The sequence below is a fragment of the Onychostruthus taczanowskii genome, unplaced genomic scaffold, assembly GCF_017590055.1.
Source record: "Onychostruthus taczanowskii isolate IOZ18803 unplaced genomic scaffold, ASM1759005v1 scaffold16, whole genome shotgun sequence".
Taxonomy (NCBI): Eukaryota; Metazoa; Chordata; class Aves; order Passeriformes; family Passeridae; genus Onychostruthus; species Onychostruthus taczanowskii.
Genome location: NW_024498795.1, coordinates 10,042,288 through 10,064,063, shown reverse-complemented (window position 1 = coordinate 10,064,063; position 21,776 = coordinate 10,042,288). Strand labels below are relative to the sequence as shown.

Sequence of the window (21,776 nt, the reverse complement as noted above, 5' to 3'; positions counted from 1 at the left end):
TAAAAAATAAAATTTATCTGTTGTTTTTTGCTTGGTTGTTGGTTTGGGTTTTTTTTTTTTTTATTTCCTTATCAATGAAACTCTAAAGGTAAGCATTGTTTGAGGGGATGGAAGAGGGTGGGAATTCAGAATCTTGAGTAGGAAGTAATGAAATGTCTACTGCATGAACATTTTCTGTTCTTCATAGGTGGTATGAAACATCCTGTTTGTAAGCATATGCATAAGGAATGCTCTTGTCACACCTTGAGAAGTTACTTTGGCCTAAACATCGATTGCCTCTTGTAAAAACCTGTAAGTAAAATGAGCGTCATTTGATTTGAGATTGCTTTCATGATTTGCTTTCTGATTACAGCATGATCTGGCTGTAAAAGGAAAGTGAATGTATAAAAATGAAAAGTTAGGATATTTGGCAAAGAGTCTATAAGCTGAGTTGCTTGTTTTTTTACAGAAATGGCAGCTCAGAAAAGGAAGTCCACGTTAGTAGAACCTTCTGCTAAACGTCCAAAGCTGGACAAGAACAGCAAACCATCTTTGTCCAAGAAGGAAAAAGAAGTGTCGGATACAAAACATGGCTCAAATAAATCAAAGCCCAGTCAGTGTGCAGTGCAGGAGAAAGCTGTGCTCAAAACCTCTGTCAAACCAAACAGGTCAGTGACAAAAAAATTACACAATTCTGTGTTTTCTTGATAGACTACATTAGTGCAGAAACAATCTAAGCAGAGGGAATCTGACTTAAAGATACAGCAAATAGTCTGCTAGTAAAGATACTAGCAAAATAGTACTAGAAGGGAGATCAGGTTCAAATCATTATGTATGCTGTCTGCTACGTGATTTTTCTCAGGAAACATTTAAGTGCTTTGAAATGCAGAAAGACCTCCTTCAAAAAAGTTTCTGAAGCAAAAATAAATCAAATATTATCTATCTGTATATATGTAACTCATGCTTCATTTGAAAGTCAGGAGCATCAGTGATTAAAAACTGCTAGAAATGTTACAAAGTATTCATCTGAGGTTCATAGTTTAGTCTTGCCATGCATAAAAAACATTAAATACAACACTTAAGACGAACTAGGTGGAAGTGAACACCTTTTTGGGATAATTCTTGAGGAAATCCAGAAGTACTGAGAGTATAAGATCTAGTGTTTTAAAAAAAGAAAAGAAAGAGGTAGAGGAGGAATGAAAATAAATCTTATGACAGATTCTACTTTCTGTATGTTGAAAAAAGTATTATTTGACTCTTTCAGTGATAACACCAGTGAACCTGAAGTAGGAACACGGATGACTACAAGATCATCAGCACTCAACTCAAATAATAAACCAATACCTGGCAAAACAGTTCAACAGCAGCAACCTAAATCTGCAAAAAATAAGGAGGTATGCCAGAAAAAATCTGTGCAAGAAATTCCTAAGTCAAAATGCTTAATTACACCAAACGAGCCAGTAATGAGGAGATCACAGAGACTGCAGCAGTTAACACATGTGCATGTTCCAGCAAGATCCCTGCGCAGCAGAGAAGTTAAAGAAGAAAAAGTTCCAGAAGTTAAGCACAGTAGCCAGGCAAAAAACCACACTCACAGTGTTAAAGCAAAACCACTGAAATCTGCTGGAGGGAAAACGGAACAGAAAAACACAAAGATAAAGCCAAACAATACAAACGAGGATAAAGAAGTACGTGCAGAAGTGACCAGCTCTCTGAAAGAGAAAAAGTGTAAAGCAAACAATAAAAAGGATAATTCCAGTAGCTTTCAACAAAATCTTCAAGGGTCCTCATCATGTCCTGCTGAGAGTCTTCTGGAAGTCAGGAAAGACCAAGCGGGCCCTGTATCTCCTAATACTAGCAACACAAAGAAAGTGGAAACTGCTTCTCTTAAGCCAAATTCTACAGCATCTAAGGAAAAGCAACAAACACATCAGAACATAAAACCCAGTACAAAACCAAAAAATGCTTCACAGCCGCCTGTAAGTGAGACAGATGTGGTTGATCAACCAGAGAATGATGCAAAATCCAAAAGGGTGAGCATCCTTGAACTTTGTGAAGAAATTGCAGGTGAGATTGAGTCAGATACAGTAGAAGTGAGAAAAGATTCCCCTAATGCAGAGGATAGCAAAGCAGAAGAAAAGCACGATGACACACAGTTACAGCAAAGTGAAATGCTTACTCAGAAGGAACCCAGTCAAAGTACTCAGTGCAAACGGTTTTTCCCTAGCAAAAAAGCAATGCCTGTCAAATGCACTCTGAATGGTAGAAATAACTCCTCGAACAAAAACTCTAAATGGACCAAAATTAAATTGCTGAAAGCTAGTAATGTGAAGCAAAGTAACTCAAACTTTCCAAATGTCCCCAAGCTTCCTTTTTTAAAAGATTTCCCTGAAGTTTCAGAGGCGAGTCAAATGGCTGCAGAAGCAGAGCTTTCAAAGGCACAAGGCAAGCTGTCAACAAGACTGTTTGAGAATGAAAATACAACTTGTGCACAGGAGAAATCACATCCTTCATCTGAAAGAGCTGAAGCTAAAGAAGTGACATTAGAAACAAAACAGCCCACTAGGAAAGGTGCAGAAAATGGTCTGTTGCCTAACTTGACAAAACATTTATGTGAGCCAAGACCAGATGAGGTAAGTTATTTTAATTATGGTGTATAGTGGGAGGGTGTTCTAAATCTATTCTATTTTCTGAGAATCCCATGCTCAGAATTGTTTTAACAATGGCTTTCTTTTACAGTAACTTAAAATTTTCAAATGTATTAGAGATTTACTGCTGTATTCTTATAGAGGGGTGATAGTAAGCTGAAAACTTAATTGATTCCACCTTCCTAGATTCTGTTGTTAACTAAGTGTTGATCAATAAAATTTTGTACTGGAGCCAAAGGTTGTATGGATTCATATGGACACTTCAGCTTCTCTAGCTGTTTTGTTTTGCAAAGTTATATTACACCTTAGGAGTAAATGAACTTGTTTTCTTCTCATTTCCTCGTCCGAATGTGTTTCTACTAAAATTTAGGATTTTAAGGATAACTGTGTTCTACAGAAAATATTTTACAAGCTTATATATAAAATGAAAAAGATTTTTTTTAATTAATACCACAAACTTCAATATAGACTAGCTAGTAAGTTTCATTTTGTCTTCTTAAACAAAACTGACGCTCTATTCAGAATTTTAATACTTAGTCCAATTAGTGTTTTTATTCATAGGTTAAAGGCATTGAATAATTTGGACATTTATAAATTTAATTTTTTCTCTTTTGCATAGAACTTTCGATTACATTTGGAATCAAGTCCGGAAAGTTCTCCAGTAAAGTGTGTTACAGCTCCTAGACCACCAAAACAGTTAAAAAAAGAACCCAGAGAAAGTGAACCTCAAGGTAACTGTCTACTACAGATTTCTGTACTTGATTTGATCAGTTCTGTGGGAAGGACAAGTCTCCCTTCAAGAGGAATGGTTCAGAGAGTAAGGCATAGGTGGTGCAGAACTGAAGTTCAGGAGTTGTTGGAACTTTTGACCAGGGGGTTTTATATTGCTTTGTATCACACCCAGGGCCACTTGTAGCACTGAAATGTGCTTTCTTCTCTGGGCTGTGGAGTAGGATGGAGGAGAAACCCAACCAAATTCTTACCTTTTCCATGTAATAAAGCAGTAAAACTTGCATATTTCAGTTGGCTTCTTATCTTGGCTTGGTTTTTGTTAATTCTCTGCTCTGTTTCCTTTGAATAAGTATCTGCATTTGTTTCTTCTAAATTTTTCTACTTGATCTTAACCAAATTACTGATTGAGTAATCACTCCCCTGTTTTTATTATGTAGTCTTCATTTGTCAGCAGGTGAATGCCGTTTGTCAAAGGTTATGATGAGTGTGATGTGAATATTTTGACTGAAGTACATTTGACTGAGAAATACTGTCAATAAATCACTAAGTTGTCTCTTCATTATTTTTTTTTCTGTTCTTAGTGGTGAGGGGTTTGTTGTAGGGTTTTCATGTATTTTTTAAATCTGAACCTTAGTTTGTGTGCACTGTTTTATTATTTAGCTTTATTAAGTAGTTGGAGTTTTTTTCCTGTTATTGTAGGATAGTTTTGAAGGGTAACTACTCTTAATTTCTGTTACAGAATTTAAAAAAAAAATATTTCTTTTGCTGTTTTTGATTGTTTCTTTTCCTTAAGTGTTGTGGAACTTGTCTCAGATGGGGGCATACTGTACATTTATTATTATAATAAAGTACAGACAGCTATTTATATATGTATCAGTATAAACATATTTAAACTCCTGTGTAGTTTACTGCTGGCCTTGTTTAGCTTATAGCAAACTGTCCTGCAGAACTGCTGTCAAAATGTTGGAGAAAAATGCCTTTTTTAAATTATACTTGGGGAAACCTACGAATACTGCATCAAACTTGAATATTTTTTTATTGGCCATGAACAGATTGCAAAATTGTTTTGAATATGTTTTTTGAAAATCACTGTTTGTGTAACTCAAATTTCCTTTGCAACTAAAAACTTCATTATAAAGTTAAAATTTTTGATTAATTGTAGATTTGGCTCCCACACAGTTGATGCAAACTTCAGTAACGAGTCAGACTTCTGAATCTGAGAACAGGTATGGTATTTCATACATTATGAAATTACAGTAACCTTGCATGGATAGAGTTACGAGAGAATTTATTATAAAACAGTTTTCTCCCAGCCTCAGTTTTCAGTTTCAGAAAAGTAATTTGTCCTTTGTAAAAACAGACTTTCATTTTATCCCATTGTCTAGGGATGTTTTTGCTTTGCTAAGAAAATAATTAAGATGTTTGTAGCTGCACATTTATTTCTAAAAGTATTATTTAACAGAGTTGGAAAAACATTCATACTGGTCTCTTCCTCAAATCAGATGAGAACCAGGGAGCAGGGGAAGGATTTGCCACGTGATTTTCATGTACTGAATTATTTCACTTATGTCTGGAGTTTTTCTACTCCTTGTACTGTGGGAGTGTTGTACATGTGAATTTTTTTTAGGTGACGAGGAGGGGGTTTAATTCAGAATTTTCTGATTGCTGTGAAATGAAGGTGTCAGCAGCCATTTTAAAAATAAAAAGTTCTTAGTACTAAATTTGTCTAACAGTTCAAGTTTGTATTTTAGCCTTAATCAGATGGACTGTTACCGTTTTTGAGCAGTTCTGACATAGGCTCTGGTTTTAGCCAATTGCAAGCTGAAGAAAAAAATTTCTTTGTACCTGATACCTTGAGCAGCAGCAGTTGTCAGTGTGTTGTTACTATTTTCTATATTCATAATGGGGGACAAGAAGAAATGTTTCAGGTAATTTTCAGTACATCCCTCTGAGGCCAGATTAACAATTCTGACTAACCAGACCTTTTGTACATGTTGAAAAACTTTGCTGCTATGGTACTTCACTGAAGATGGTTGGTAAGGTAGATGCAAACTAGTTAAATGAGTGGTTTAAAATATATTGATAAGTACTGCAATAACTTTGATTTTTTTATATATTTAGTCTCAATTACCAAACAGATTTATGGTATCTACTTAAATTTATTGCCTTTATTACCTGAACAAGATTATATTGCTTTACTGTTACCTGGATATATATTTTAATTCTGAGACCTTTCTTGCCCTGCTTCCTATATGATATCCAAGATTGAAGCCATCATTCTTCCTGTGGTAATCTTGCCATTACATAGAGTAATCTGTTACCTGTGTGCATATCCACCATGTAGCTCTCTTTAGGGCTTTGTAGGAAAAGGCACACCTTGAAGTAGCTACATAAGGCAAATTTTAGAGCACATGAGGGGAATAAAAAAATTACTCCTGATTTAGCACAAAATGCTGTTTTAAAAATGTCTGGAAAGAGTTAATTTTTTAAAAACCTCACTGGATTAACCTGCTGCCTGTGCTACAGGAGGTGCCACAATTAAGTTTGCTCAGAAACAGAAAAATATGTAAATACTTAGTTGAAGTATGTGTATTTTTGTGTGTGTTTTGCTTTGGCAATCTCTACGAGTTTTATCCAAACCTGGAAAAAATATCTTTTTTATTTTTTTCCCCCTGAATATAGGAGCAAGCTCATAGAATGGTTTTGGTGATAGTTTATTGTATTTTATTTGTGTTTCTTTCAGCTGTGACAAGGGGAGGTTTAAACTGAGTAAGATTGCAGTGATACCGATGCATTTATTCCTTGGGTCTTCCTCCCTTCACTGCCACCTGTTAGAAGAGAATAAGTTTCAGTTGTAAGGATTTGACATGTGGCTTAGACTTGTGAGAATATATTTACATGGTCTGCTTTAGCAGCCTCATGTGTGATACCTAAATCTTACTTTGGCAATACATCAGGTACCATTGGTCATGCTCTGAAAGTGCCTCTTTTAAATGCTGCTCTTAATGGTTGAGACTAACCTACCCACTTGAAAATAATATTTTATTTTCCAGAAACAAAAACCACTTGTAATTAGGCTAGTTACAAACTGTGTTTTTTGATTAATCCTTTTATTTCCTTATTTTTTCAGTTTGAATTGCACATTGAAATATACAGGACTGTTTTATTTAATTAATTTGGATTTGCATCTTGGTAAAGTTTGCACTAATCACAACGTTTTGAGTAGCATAGGCTAGTTACAAACTGTGTTTTTTGATTAATCCTTTTATTTCCTTATTTTTTCAGTTTGAATTGCACATTGAAATATACAGGACTGTTTAATTAATTTGGATTTGCATTCTTGGTAAAGTTTGCACTAATCACAGCGTTTTGAGTAGCGTGACGTGTATAAGTTCTATTTTTAACATGAAATATATTTGTGTTTCAAGGGCTCCATTGTCAAATCCTTCATTAGCATCAAAATGCAGTAACTTACCATCATCTGAGGAACCTATTCAGAAACTAAAAGAAGCAGGAAAAGATGGTGATAAGCAGCTGATCACAGTAAGTAATACCATTTTAGTAAGGCTTAGAGCTTCTTGGAGAAATTATCTCTGAGTTTGCAGTGTTGTGGTTTAACGAACTTGTGTAAAAATCATTACTGGTACATACTACTTATCACCATTGTAAATGACTTGTAAAAGTAGAACCTGTACTAGATTGCCATTCAGTGTTGATGGGAAAATGGTGTCAGCAAGCCTTAATGTTTAACATTTCTTGTTAAAATAAATTTTCTGCCCTTTTTAAATAGAATGGTTTTTCAGCGAAAATACTGAGGGAGAGTGAATATGAATAAGTGAATTACTTATGTGGAAATTCTCACTATCTTAAGATTTCAGAATTACAGGGGGAGGTGCATATGGTAGATTGTGTGCAGAATTTGTATCAACAGATTTGTTCCTGTGACATTAGAGTGTCCATTCTTCTGAGACCAACTTAAAGATTTCCCAGTGCATGCACTTATTTTGACCATAGTATTTAAGCAGTAGTACCAGCTGGGTTGTTTATTCTTACCCTTTTGGCTATTAGCTACAAAATACAGGTAAAAAGAAAATGTGAAATGAGAAGGGAGTGACACAGTTGTTCTGTCATTGTGTAGGATCACACAACTTATTGTGAGACAGTTGGAGTTTTTGATTTTGTTTTGGTTTGTGTTTTCAATAATGCATATGTCAGATAATCCTTGAGAAATGAAGAGCTAGAGAGGGTGAGGAATCCAGGACATTAGGAAGGAAGGAGTTTTCTTGCGAAATTATACCTCTAACATATATTATTGGAGGTGTTACTAAGTTGTTCTTTTTCATGTAATGTATGGATTATACACATGAAAATATTAACTGGAATAGAAGCAAACGAATTCTGAACACTCTTATATCCATACTGAAATATTTTAAAATCAGAGCTTCTGAGATCTAAAGTGATAAATATATCCTCCAGTTGTCTGATGTTATACAAATCTAGGCATGTGAATGCCCAGCCACAGGATAACTGAACTGTATCTAACATTTAAGAAGTATTTCAATTACTGCCTCTTTGAAATCCATTTTACCAACAGAATTAAAATGAATTATTAAATATCTTAACTTCAGTAAAAGGGCTGTAAGAATATCCCTTTTCATTTCTGTGAAACTAACTTAATTTTTACTCATAGAGTGATAGAGCTTGGCTGAAAAGTTGCTCGGATCTTTGACATGAAGAAATAGAGAACTTCCTGCTTGGCTACTGAAGAGGGCTTGTGTAGCTCTTTGCAGTGTTTATGATACAATGAGATTTTTTACGAGTTACTGATTATGCTGGTAGTATCCTTATATTCAGCTAGAATTAGGAGAGTAATTTTTTCTTCAGGTATACAACAATAAAAGCTATTTACCAAGCAAAATTTTAAAGAAAGGTTCATTGATGAAGAACAATGGAGAAAACGAGGAAGAATGGGAGAGAATTGGTTTGTGGTTTTCTATGGGTATTTCTGGAAAATGCAAGTGGATATTTAATTTCTAAATGTGTTCTAAACAGCTTCACAATATATTACATATTTCAGCACTTCATACAAGTCCAATTCACTTTGATTTCATTGAGTTCAGAGTAGGCTTTTTATTGTGTGGAAAGGGCATTTTAATAATGCCTATATTTCAGTTTACCAAGACAACATTAGGTAGAGTATTGATCCATTATTCTTTTACCTTGGGGGAGACTGCTTTTTTGTCAAAACATGTAGAAGAACCCAAATATTAGTTAAGCCACTTTGTAAAATACTGTCCTTGACCTTGGTTACAGTGGAGATGAGATACAGTTGTGTTTAGAATAGTTTGTGCCAGCTTCTAGAGGTGAAAAGTGGCTAAATTAACTTCTGAATTACTAGGCTTTCCTCCTACAAATACTCAAAAGAGTTGGGATTAAATGCGTATAATAAAATAAGGTACTTTTTGTAATTAATAGTTTGGCTTGCAAAACTATGGTGAGATTTTAAAATGTGGATTCTGAATGGCTGGACTTATTTTTCTATTATTAGTAGTAATTATCTTCAAAGGTGTTTATGTAGTTCCATAATGATCCTGTGAGAACAGAAAAATGAGTGATACAGTTTAAAAACTGCTGAGGTTGAAATTTCTCCTGTGTAGAGAGCAGTCTCACTAGGCAAGGTCAAATCACTTAAATTAGCATTTATAGTGTCTAAAAAAATTATAGTTAATAGCTAGAAATCATTTTTATTTTAAGTTTCTGGCATGTTGTATTAGGAGAAGCAGTTTCATTATTCTTTACCTTGAGCAGAGTTGGGAAGTCATGCTTTTATTCTTAGCAAGAGACATTTAATTAGCGCTTTGTTACACTTTTTAAAAAAAACTAAACGCCTGAAAAATGCAATTTAGTGCTCTCCAAGTGAGGTCTGATTCTTTTGGAGATGTGTCAAGCCAATCCATCCTAATGTATATACAGAATCCATTTTTCATTTTGTAATCAAAGCTGAAAAATTAATTATTTATTTGACTAGTCACATAATGCAAAATTTTTGTTTTGCTGCTTTTATTATTTTGCAAGTGTGAGTTTGACCCCTGTCCTTTTAAATTTTTTGGTGGTATCTGAGGCTCAGAGTCTGGAATGTTACAGTATTGTCTGTTTATTCTAATCTTTTTGGTCCCTGAGCTATATTTAGAGAGGTGTTATGGTAAAACTGGGCTTTGTTTTTCACAACGTGCTTTGGGTTTTGTATATTTAATCGTTAAAGATGTATCTTAGCTTCTTTCTTCTCCCATATGGTTACTATAGTGAATAGATTAATTTTCTTTTTTTTTCTTAAGTAATATAATCTTTAACAAGCTATAAGGCTATTTGACTAACAGAAGTAAAATAACACAGATTCTGTTTGTAGAAGAAATACTTAATAGCTGCGCTTGCACTGTTTTCTTTCCTAGTAACATCATCGAGTTTTCTGGGCAGCTTTCAAACATAAAGTTATCTCATTTTATAAAAGTACATCTAAGTCAAATGATGGGTTTGTTTCTGTTCAGATTTGCTTGCTGTCACACATCTTAAAAGGCAAGTCTCTTCAGAGCATAGAACTTAGCTGAGAACAGAAAAGCATCTAATGTTCCAAGACACTTCATAAAGCAAGCAGTGCCAGGAAACAGTGGTGTTTGAAGTGATATGCAAAGACAGGTTCAGACTGAAGAGAGTATGATCTCTTTTAGGAGAAAGAAATTCCTGTCTTTCTTTCCTCTCTCTTAGGGGAAAGAAATTAAGATCGAGGCTAAAAATTCATAGTGGTCCAAATTTGTGACTTGGTGTTTGGTGTAATAGTCTGTTCTGAATATTTGTGAACTTCACCCTCTTACACTTCATTTAAACGTTCAGTTGATAGGTTGGCAGGTTGCCTGAAGCAGCATAGGAAGCTTTGTAGAGTAATGCACTAAAATTGTTCTTTACTTTGCCATTACTTCAATGTGATTTGCAAATATGAGAACTTGAGTATGAAATCATCTGTTCCTTTAAATTCTGAAATGGAAAGAAACACAAATGCACAAAGCATGTGTTCTCAGTTTTTATCAAACGAGAGATGCTGTACAAGCAAGACAAGGAAAGTCAGTTGTTTTTGTCTTGTAAAAATTCTGCTTGCCTGTCAGACCTAGGACAAAACTTTGGCCATAAAAATAAGAATTGATAAAAGCATTAATGCTACAAAGAAATCTCCTAAATGATTACCTGTGAAGCACAGGGGTACATGTTCCGTTTTGAGGTTTGTTCCTTTGAATTTGACTAGTTTGAAAATGTTATTAGCAGTTTTAGCAAAGAACATGTGAAGTGAGAGAGGGATAGGTTTGAGTTACACGGTTGCCTTTCTACAGCTCTGAGTTAATGCCTGGATGCCAGCAAATGTGATTAAATGTAGTTGATCCTTGTAAGTATCAGCAAGTGCATGGATCAGGATTGCTTGGTGGAAGGTGTTTTTGATTTTGAGGTTTGAGTTGGTGCTACATGTGGATGTGATGTGCATGCTAATCCAGTTTACACATTTGGACATCATGCTTGAATTTTTCCTTACATGTATTTTGATTGAACTTGAGCATAGTTTCCTGCTTGGCTGAACTAGGTTATATATGAAGAAAATACTTTTCTTTAAGGTGAAAACACAGCCCCACAGCCCTTAGTGGAAGTAAGAAGTGTAAGAGTAGTTTCTTATACGAAGAATTTCTGAAGAAACTTGTATAGCAATCATTTAAAGTTGCTATTTTCTTCCTTAAACTTGTATAGTCTGGTTAGGGAGTTTCTCTGAAGATTCAGAGAATGGCTTTTATGCAATCTTTGATTGTTCTCATTAGTTAAGTACTGCCTCTCTCCTGTCCTCTTAGCCCAGAGAAAGCGAGACAGTGACTACTTCATAAGCCAAAGGAGGGATTTTGGTAGTTGTGAGCAGGTTTTTTTCCTTCCAAGCAAATGGTGCTCTCTTCTTACAGGGATGGTATCCTCTCTTATTATCACTTCTTCCCATTTCTTCTCCTCTGCAGCAACCCAGCTTTGTCTTGCAAATTCAGGTGGGCTGTACTTGGTGTCCTTTGTCCTGAAGGGAGGTGAGAATGCTTTGTAACACTAGCTGGGAGCCGCTGCAGGAATTCGGGCACCGAGGCTGCTAACACTGTGCTGTGAGTTAACCCTGGCAGGCAGCTAAGCACCATGCGGCTGTTCCCTCACTGGCCCCAAGTAGGATGGGGAAGAACAGTTTCATAGGTAAAGCAAAAGCTGTGCGTGCAAGCAAAACAAAATAAGGAATTCATTCACTGCTGTTCCTCAGGTGTTCAGCCTTTTCTTCATCACGTGTAACTATTGGGAAGACAAATGCCATTAATTCCAAACATCCTCCCCTTCCTCCCTCTTTCCCCAGCTCTTACTGCTTGGCAGGATGCCGTATGGCATGGGATATCCCTCTGGTCAGGTGGGATCTGCTGGTCCTGGCTCCGTCACCTCCCAGCTTCTTGGACCCCCATCCTCCTCACACAGCAGTGTGAGAAATGGAAAATAACCTTGAATGCTGTGTAAGCATCCCAGCTTCTTGGACCCCCATCCTCCTCACACAGCAGTGTGAGAAATGGAAAAGACCTTGAAGGCTGTGTAAGCTCTGTGCAGCAGTAGCTCAAACATCCCTCTGTTATCAGCCCTGTTTTGGTCACAGATCTAATACACAGCACCATAGCAGTTGCTGTGAAGGAAATTAACCTTATCCCAGCCAAAACCTGTGCTCATCAGAACACTTCCTCTAATGTTCCTGCTTAATACTTTTGTATGAGTTCAGAATGGATTACCTGTCTATCGTAAATATTGCACAGATTTATTTTCTTACTTTGTGTTGCTTTTCATATTGCTTTAGCCAACGACCAGTGAAGAGATAATTTCATGGTGGATAATGACCCTCCATTTTAATTTTTCAAATATGTTAACGAAAATTAGATGTATCACAGCTCTGAAAGCTTCAAGTTGATTTATATCCTTTTGTTAAAATAGCTTTGTAGGAAGGGCACTGGTGATGGGTTGGGATTTTTTTTGGGTTTTTTTCTTGTTTGGTTGGGGTTTTTTTGTTCAAAATGAAGACTGGGTTTTATTCTGAGTTGGGACATGTCTTCTGATCCTGCTGGTCAGCAAGGGGATCTATCCATCAGTTTCAGTCTTGAATGCATCTTTCACTGAAACAGCATTCTTTGACCTTTTAATTTACTGTGGAGAGCCCCAAAATCCTTGTGTTGTTTCTTCCTGCATTTCTTGTATTTCCTTTCCAGCCTGCCTGTTTCGCTGGCTAGGCTTTATTCTTTGTACTGTGAAAAGGCTAGAGGAAAAGAGGAAAAAACAGTTTTCCTCTAACTAATACTAGGTAATCCAGAAGGAGGTGACCCAGTCTGTGACTGAAGAGACAGAAAAGAAAGGAAAAAAAAAAAAGACCCCTTTTCATCTCCTACAGAGGCACCAAATGCCTTTTTTGCTTGCAGGGCTCCTTATTGCACATATGGAGGATCAGCAGACATGCATCTTCTCAAAGAAGATATTGGTAAGACTTTTCTTTCTAACACCGAGTTAAGAAACCTTGTGAAGTTAAGGCAGTGTTGTCTCAGTGTTCTATTACAGTTAGCCTGTAATAGAACAGTGGATATCCTGTACTTTAGGATTGCCTGAGATGCTGGAATTCTTAATTGCCGTGTACATGTGCAGCATTTGTTTAGGAAGTAAAAGTATTTTTTCTCTTCATTGTTGTTTAGAAAACTGAATTGTAAATGGAATGACAGCTTTTTTTTTCTGCCTGAAAACCCACATTTTCCTGAGTATTGTTGCTCTGAAAAACATTAAGTTGTGAGAGTCAAACCTCTTGCATATTTTTCTAGTTGTGACAGGTCAGCACTTCATTTGTTGGTATCTGATGCTTGCTGAGAAGATTCCACCCCTCCACTTTCAAGTCCCTGTTACGTTTACTCTCATACATAGTACAGAATGGTGCTCCTAGGTTATTGGGGTTTGGGTTTTTTGTTTTGTTTCTAGTTTTGTTTTGTTTGGGTTTTTTTGTTTGGTTTGGTTTTTTGTGGTTTTTGTGGGTTTTTTGGAGTTGTTTCATTTTGTTTTTTGGCTGGTTGTTGTTGTTGTTCATTTCTTCCCATGAAGGTCTGGCAAGCTTTAATGCAGTATTATGATTTGGGAGCACTTTTTTCCTCTGGATGCGTGTCCTTTCCACTTTTGCTTATGCAATGACATCACTTTAAAAATAGTCATCCTGTAGATGTTTTGTTGAAGTACAAACATGCATTGATCATAATTCCTGACTTTATTTTGCATGTCTTTTTTTGTTGTTGCAGTCTGTGTTGGATTTAAACCTCCTGCATTTAATTTTTGCCTGTGCTGTGGCTTTGAAATAGTACTTCAGTTATACAGAAACCTTCTTCCTTGTCTTCAGGAGACTGTAAAATATTTCCTAAAGGCTATAGTCCACAGTTATTAGGGCTACAGAATTTAAAAGATTGCTTTAGATACTACAATGTGAGTTTTTCTGATAATTTATGAAACAGGGTTTTCATATTAACCTCTATGGGTAGCCCATTGATACAACTGAATGTGTCTAGAATAGTAGTATCAGTGAAATCCGTAAAAAAAAATCCAAACAAAAAATCTCCCCCTGCAAAACTCAAAGCCGCTGATACCAGCAACGTCTGAGAAAGTCTGACTGTAAAATACAATATGGCAGTCCTATTCCAGGGAACTAATCTGTTCCTGGAAAAACAGCATTTGTATTTGCAAGGCAAGATGGGATGAGCTAGGGAGCTGGACAGCTTTGAGGGTATCCTTGCCTTGAGTTTTTTCTGATTGCTTCCTGCATAATTAGGGTTTCTTTGGCTTGAGATTTTTTTGATAATAAACTTAGAGGTTCATTTCATTTAGCTTCTTGATGATTTGAACAGAAATTGTTATGAGACTTAATACAGTACCAATACTTAAGACTTGCTTTACGTAGCTGATTTTCTAATTTAAGTGGTGGGGTTTTTTTGACATATATTCCAAGTTTCAAAATACACTTCCTTTCCACTTATCCTACTCTAGGTGTAGGGGATATGTTCTCCATCTTCAGGATAGGATTATTAAATCTGGTTCAGTGGGTTCATCTTCAGATAGTCAGCTGCACCGCCTTGTTTATCTTTCTTGTATTAACCTTTGAAATGCAGTGTCTTTTGGTGGCTACTTTGTTTTTGGTGGGTGCTTTGTTTTGTGGCTTTAAAGGAAATCTGGAAGTAAACTAAAATATGTTTGGTTCAATTTTTGGACTTTTAGAAAGCTCATCTTTATTCTGACTTTACAAATCTAACCTCAGGGTTCCTCTTGGCCTTCAGAAGCATAGTGTACTCCTGTTTCCCCTTCTGTATATGGTAGTGATCTGTACATTGATGTATGGTTAAAGCAATGACTTCCCAGATTCAGCTTCTTTCTTTTGGCTGAGTTCCACAGATGTACTCCTAAGGAGATGTTCAACTCTGAATTTGTCTGGCCTGTTGTGCCTTTAGTTTCTTCTTGGAAAGAAACTGATACCTACACTTTAGATGTGTATTAATGTCTCTTGGAAATAAGTTGCTGTTGTGTGGAGAATTGAACTGTTGTTTAGCTCATAGACGTGTCTTTGAAGATGGAAGGAATAGGAAGCGTTTTGTAAACACTTGTGTGTTGCAAAATGCTTTCCTCTGTAAAACAGGCTTTTTATTATACCCTGAATATTTTCAGCTCTTAGAAAACAATATTAAGTTCATGTGATCTGTTTCCTTGCAAATTGTGCACACAGGTCAATTTAATGTTAAAAAACGTTCTCAAATCTTTTTTTGCTTAAGTAGTGTACTTGTTTAGAGTATACAGTAAGTTCCTGTTTCTCTATTGCTTGTGCTGTATGTTAAAATAAATTAAAAGTGACATTTATTTCTGGTTACATAAGCTCAATTTCCAGATGTAGTTAAAGAGGAAAAAAAAGTAGTTGAGCATTAAGCTGCAACTTAAACATGCCTTTTTTGGCTAAAGATTTTATTCTAACTGGTGTTCTCTTGCTCTTTGCAAAAGGCAGCCGCAGCACCTGATACTTCACCCTTCCTTAGGCGCTGACTCCAAAATCTGAGCATGTTTCCAGATTACTAACACTTCTAATGAATAAACATAAAGCAGTAGGTATTGAGCAGTGCCCCGAGTTTGGTAATGGTTGCATATAGAGTAGCAGGAGAACCTAGAAGGTCATGAGTGGGATGATTTTCCATTTGCAGTGTAGCTGCTATGCAGTGTCTCAAAAATTGCTTTGAAATATTTGATTTTCGTTAAAAACTAACGAAGGCAGTGATCAGCTGTTGCAGACGTATTGCTGATCTTAATACTTATTTCCATAACTTTCATTTTTTATGATAAGCTTCCAGACTTTCAGGAAAATGGCTCACCTGTCACCTACCTGAAAGCAGCTCACAACCAAAGACAGGCAGCAGCAGAAGTGTAGGGAAAACCAAGTAGTGTGGGGCTGGATATGAGAATTTTCTTTGTGGAAGATGTTTATATTTCGGCAGATGGTGAAATGAAGGAAGAAATCTCTGTTTTTTGTATGTCATAGAATAAAAATAATTTGTTCAAAAGTAATGGGGTGGAGCTACTATTCTTAAGGTAGAGTTTCCCTTGTGATTGATGCCTGTGCCTTTTAAGGGTATATAGGTTGTTGAAAGATGAAATTCTGAATTCTGTGCTTATTGTTTCTCCTGTTTGACCCCATTTTAGTCTTCCTGTTGAGTTTCCAGGAGATATGCTATTAGGAGGGATACCTGATTCAATGAAAGTTCTATTTAACTGTATTTACTGTGCAAGGAATTGATAAGTTCCTGCTTTGTGGGTTATTGGTTTGGTTTTGTTGTTTTTTTTATAGGATGGAGGACAGAAGAGATTTGGTGCTATTTCCTGTAATATTTGTGGAATGCTTTACACTGTGTCAAATCCAGAGGATGAAACCCAACATCTGTTATTCCACAACCAGTTCATAAGTGCTGTTAAATATGTGGTAAGAAAACCTTCTCTTTTGAAAGACATAACCAGTATCTTTTGTTTGCTTTGTACTAGTTACAATTCATATTACATTAAGTTGTGTTTTAATAAATTATTATCACAGTAGGCGATAAATCATCCACTTTGGGAAATAAATGTTTTTAAGAGCCATGGTAGACAGGTTATATATTATGTATAAAAATAGTTTGTACAGTAATGGTGTTTCATTGTCATATTATTACTTCTGCTACAATTACCTGATGTTGGGGAGGTGTGAGGGTAGTGATGGCAAAACAAAGGAATGTCACTGTTCTGAAAGTATTAAATACAGGTTTCTCTACAGCTGATGTTCGCAGCAGCAGTTGACTCAATAGTCAGATGAAGGGCTGACTGTCCTGTTTTTTTAAGTGTGTGATCTTAGAAGACTTAGAAATTACTTTTCCATTAATTATGTGTAATTTGAGGAGACACTGCCTAAGAATTCAACTGATACAATTTCGTAGCATATTGAAGCTATACTGAATTTACGAGAAAGTGATCTTTAGAATACGTATTTGAAAATTTCATTATATGTGCTGTCTCAGAGTATCTCTCATTAAATCTCAGATTTGAAAAATTCTGTATAATTTCAAGTATATTGTAAAATCAGCTACTTGACACTAGCTGATATTACAAGACATAGGAAATGCCTGTTCACATGTCTGAAATCCAGAACAGAATCCACAAAGTCTGTTTTCTTATCATACATGTTACCTTCAGTACTCTACACTCGAGTAGATAAGACCTCCAGGATAACTGAACTGAGGCCACCTATTTGTTTGATGTAGGCACCAAATGGCTGTTGGGCTACTCTTAGATCTCAAGCACACTTTTATCCCACTGTTTGCAGATAAAAAGATATAACTTCATCCCTGAAGTGTTAGAAAGTCTCTGGTGAATAGTTCTGGTATTTATTCTGTCCTTGGTTAGTTTTTGCCAAATAATCTGGACATCTGGAAAGATCTCTTCTGATACTCGTTAGGTATATTGTTGGGTGGGACTGGGCAGAAATTGTGATGGGACTCAGTACAGTATAATGGCAGCATAAAACATGTTTCCCCATTGTATTCCTGTTTGTCCTCCCTCTCCCCACCCAAGTACTTTCAGATTTTGAATGTTACCAAAGATGTAAACATAATTCACAGAAGATGATGTTTAGTTCTTTCGGACAGAAGCTCATTGGCACATGAGTTCAGTAGCTTCATGTAGGTAAGAAGCTGTACTGAAGTTTTGGATATTTTGGAAGTTGAAAGAGCTGAAATCTCACCCTTTTGTGTATGTCTAGGGTAGCTACATAATTAACATGAAAGTGAATGAGCAGACTTAAACCAGTCATAAATAATTTCATACAGAGTCAGGTATACTTTTAATTTGAAAAAAGCTTTCCCTATTGTTTTCTCATTTGCTAGCCATCTTCTGAAAACTTCAATAATGTATACTCAAGCAAATTATTTGTATAGTCAGTTCAATGAGTAAAGAGTTGTCTCTCTGTAATCTTTTGAGACTTTTTTGTGTTTTATGACATTGTAGACGATTGTAGAGCCATGGAGCCATGATTTAGATGGTTATTCTGGAACAGAAACTATGGAGTAAGAGGTGAAAGAAGAACTCTTAGGAGTCTTCAAATTGCCCTATGTTTGGGTTTTTTTTTTTCCTCTTAACAATCTTAACACGGTTTTCTGCATGGATAAGTAACTTTTGCCATTCTAAATAGATGAGTTTTTCCCACTAGTCATTTGATCTGGAGTCACTGGTTCTTGGTTGATAGTATTGTGACAGAAACATTCTCACCTCCTCTTAGAAAATAACTTCAATTTAAGATAAGCCTTCTTGGCAGCAAATTAGTACACCAAGTGACTACTTGTTAATTCTTAGTCATCCAGAAATACTGGAATGATTGCTAGTTTTCCTGGTTTTGCTAGGAGGTTTTTAGTGGGGATTGTTGGGAGGATGGTTTCTGGATATTTGTATGTAGTTACTGCATTGAAATGTTAACTGTCTTCCTTGCCCTGACAGTGTTAACTGGATAGCAGCATCAGGGGATTAAAAAAATGTACTAGGGAAAGTCCTGGTAACTCCTTGGTTAGACTTGCTGGTCCAGGAACACCTGGTCTCAGTGACCTTGACATGTTACTTTTTAGCTCTGCAGACACTCTTTATAAGCAGTTAATATGTTTGGCATTACTTGTGATTCAGAGGCCATTCTAAGGGATTTTATAAGCATTTGTCATTCTCTTGTCATTCACATTCTCCGTGCCGTATGATGAGGTCCCAGTCTGACTGGAGAAAACTTTTCTCAGTTTTTTTCTCTCTTTGAAGCATCTCTTGTTATGGGCTTAGTAGTTCTATGAACGATTCATTTCACAGACTCAAAAAAAGTAGGTGTATATATACATTGTCATGCTGCTTGCTGTGAACTGTGAAAATGGACATTATTGTTAGTGTCTTTCCCACCTGCCCGGAGGTGCTCTGTTTTGAGTAGCCAGAAGGTAGCTTGCATGTAAACAAATTATTTACTATCTTCAACAAAACACAACTTTGTTCAGTGGGTTATTTTAAAGGCCTGTCTTACTTCTTGTAGTACTAAGTTCTGTTTAGGTCTCTAGAAATACCATGACGACCCCAAAAGGAGGACAGGCTAACAAGGAATTAGTATTGGATACTTGTTTTGTTGTGAGTGTCTGATAGAGATGTTAAGGTAATTGTAGGCCTTGTGTGTAGAGAGAAAATTTGACAAGTGTAATGACAATTTCTAGATTTGAAAACAGAAGATTGGCAAGGATTGATACAGGTTTTCCTAAGGGTGACATTTTCTATTAATAGAAACATGCAGATTAAATTAGCAAGAAGGTAAAATGGCCAAGGGTAGCACTGGAGCTGGAATGAGAGATGTCCCCAGCTGCAGACAAAGGGAACAATCTGTCTCAATTTCCTCTGGATTCAGACATCTGGAAGTCTCCAGACAAATGATGCCATTCTAGTGCGTGTGTGCACTGAGCAGCGATGCACACATCAGGTGTTAATTCCAGCAGGATGGGCAACTCTGTGGGATGGATAAAGGATTCAGTTTTCTAAAATCTTCTAGCTGAGATACCACACAGTATCAATTCTGCAACCTCTTTCTGATACTATGTAGGCTCAGCTTAGTATTTGTGCAAAATTTTTTTGTAAGAGCAAGGCATGTTTAACGATGTTCTGAAGTTGCAAAGCCAAAACCTTAAGTTATTGATTATAGATTCAAGTAAATGCTTCTGGATTCAGGTGTCGTGTGATTGCAGTTAATGTGTTTGTATTTCAAATTCATCATCTTGGTGAAGAATATTTTGAGCTTAAGAAAATGGAGGAAACTGTTGTTTGGGCTATGTAATCTTGATAAGTTTACAGCTATTCTGTTGTAACTGCGCCCAAGTTAGTCTCTGAGTTTCTTAGGATTCTCACATTTAAAGAACAGCAATATTTGACTTCTTGGCATCCTTCTTGGCATCCAAAGTTAATAGGATATTGGGATTGAAGATGGTGCTGAATTTCATGTCATCTTAGAAGGATTTCATACTTGTCTTGATTTAATTCCTAAAGTAATGCATCTGTATGACATAAAAATAATGTTACAAATGAAGTTCTTACCATTAGTATCTTCTGTGAGAAGTTTTAATAGTTTAATTGTTATATCCAGGGATCTTAATGTGTTCTGCAGTCAAACACTCATTCTCTGCATTCCATGCATAGGAAGGAGAGGCAGAATATCTGTACTTGTCAGGAAGAAGAATGCAGCAGACTCATTTCTCTGCTGCAAATTGTCAAGAACAATAGTTTACAAAATTTCACACTAGACTTCATTACTAGGGAAAATATTCATAAATGCTTTTCTTAGTGAAGACCAAGAATTACACAGTATTAACCATATTTTCCTCAGTACCTCAGTATTTTTGAGGAAAAAAGCCTTATGAGAAAAAAAAACCACTGGGTTTTTTTCATGTTTTTGTATTTGATTGAGAAATAGCGATTAGAGAAAAGCCAGAACTGGCATGAACAGGCACCAGCATTGCTGTTTCATTTCATACTCATATGTAAGAATTTCTAAAAACTTAAGAAATTCATTGGAAGCAGGCTATCACATCTGCTAACTTACACTTCTAAAGACCCAATCTACATCAGAGATTATTTTAAACTATAAACAGAACATAATTCATGAAAAACAGAGCACTGAACCTTCCGTTACTGAGCTGTTAATGTTGGAGCCATCATTACACCTCTGTTCTACCCCGTTTTTTATATACATCATATCCAGTGGGAACAATGAGCTGCATCTGTAGTGGTAGCTACTGTCCACACTATTTCATGACCTGGTAGCAAGTACTTGTCTGTATTGCCCTTTTTGTAATGATGTCTTTTGTAGTCCTGTTGCCATTGCCCCTTAATAAACACAGCAGAAGCAGCCTTTATTCTTGTTTGAATTGGGAGGAAGTTAGAGGTAGAGTAAGAAGGAGCTAGCAGTGCATTGCAGAGTTGCCTTACTTTGTCAAGCAGTTAAAAATACTTGTAGGATCAATAGTCCCAACGTGGGGGGGAGGAGGGCATTGCTACAATGCTTACACACCCCCTTAGAGCACCTGGCTGCCCAGCTGTGGTGGAGGGCCTGCCTGCCTTGCTGCTGGCTGGAGGTCATCTATTGTTGGGCATAGACTCGCAGCATCAGGGATGGGTGCTGTAGTCACATGTTTTTACTCTGGAACACGTGTACTTGCAGAACATGTTTCCCTGTGGGAAGAGTACTTTTCCTTTTGACTTCTTTGGTCATCACAGGGGATGTGTATCAATGCTTGGGCATCTCATTTAACAGTAAATAAGTCTTAATGTCCTAAAGTAATGTCACTTAAAAGAAAAGGGAAAGCAGTTTTTCTGATGTTGCAATAGAATACTATATATTGCAAACATAAGACTTCTGTTTCTTAATCTACTGAGGTGTTCTTGTCATCTGCCTGCTAAGTGTCCCACTTTAGTTCTCAGTGATTGCAATACCTTGCAGACTGTAGTATTTTAATAGTGTTACAATAGTGGGGGGGTTGGTTAAAAAGTGTTAATAGGTGTGTTTAGGGAAATCATTTTCAGACCACATGAAAATGCTGACACTAAAGCATATTTTGTGTACTGTAAATATCTAATACGATTAGTCCCAGCTGCAGCTGCAGCACTTTCCCTTCAGTGTCACAGTATGACAGAGTTGTGACCAATCTTGTGCATTGCTTCCATTTGTCTGGTTTAAAGGGAGCAAAACTCAGCAATAAGGTGCAGATAAATACAGGAAATCACAGTTTTTCTTTA

General features: G+C 36.4%; 1 protein-coding gene across 2 annotated transcripts in view; it reads left to right on the top strand.

Moving 5' to 3' along the window:
- Positions 1–21,776, top strand: part of ESCO1 (establishment of sister chromatid cohesion N-acetyltransferase 1) — a 33,448-nt gene that overhangs the window by 2,567 nt on the left and 9,105 nt on the right. For both annotated transcript variants that reach the window (XR_005952258.1, XM_041399409.1), the window contains exons 2-8: positions 188–291; positions 449–647; positions 1,244–2,612; positions 3,247–3,358; positions 4,522–4,585; positions 6,788–6,902; positions 16,300–16,431. Coding sequence is in view for 1 of the 2 variants with exons in the window: in XM_041399409.1 (XP_041255343.1) it covers positions 451–647; positions 1,244–2,612; positions 3,247–3,358; positions 4,522–4,585; positions 6,788–6,902; positions 16,300–16,431 (1,989 nt within the window). In the remaining variant the exon portion in view is untranslated. The remainder of the gene's footprint in view (positions 1–187; positions 292–448; positions 648–1,243; positions 2,613–3,246; positions 3,359–4,521; positions 4,586–6,787; positions 6,903–16,299; positions 16,432–21,776) is intronic.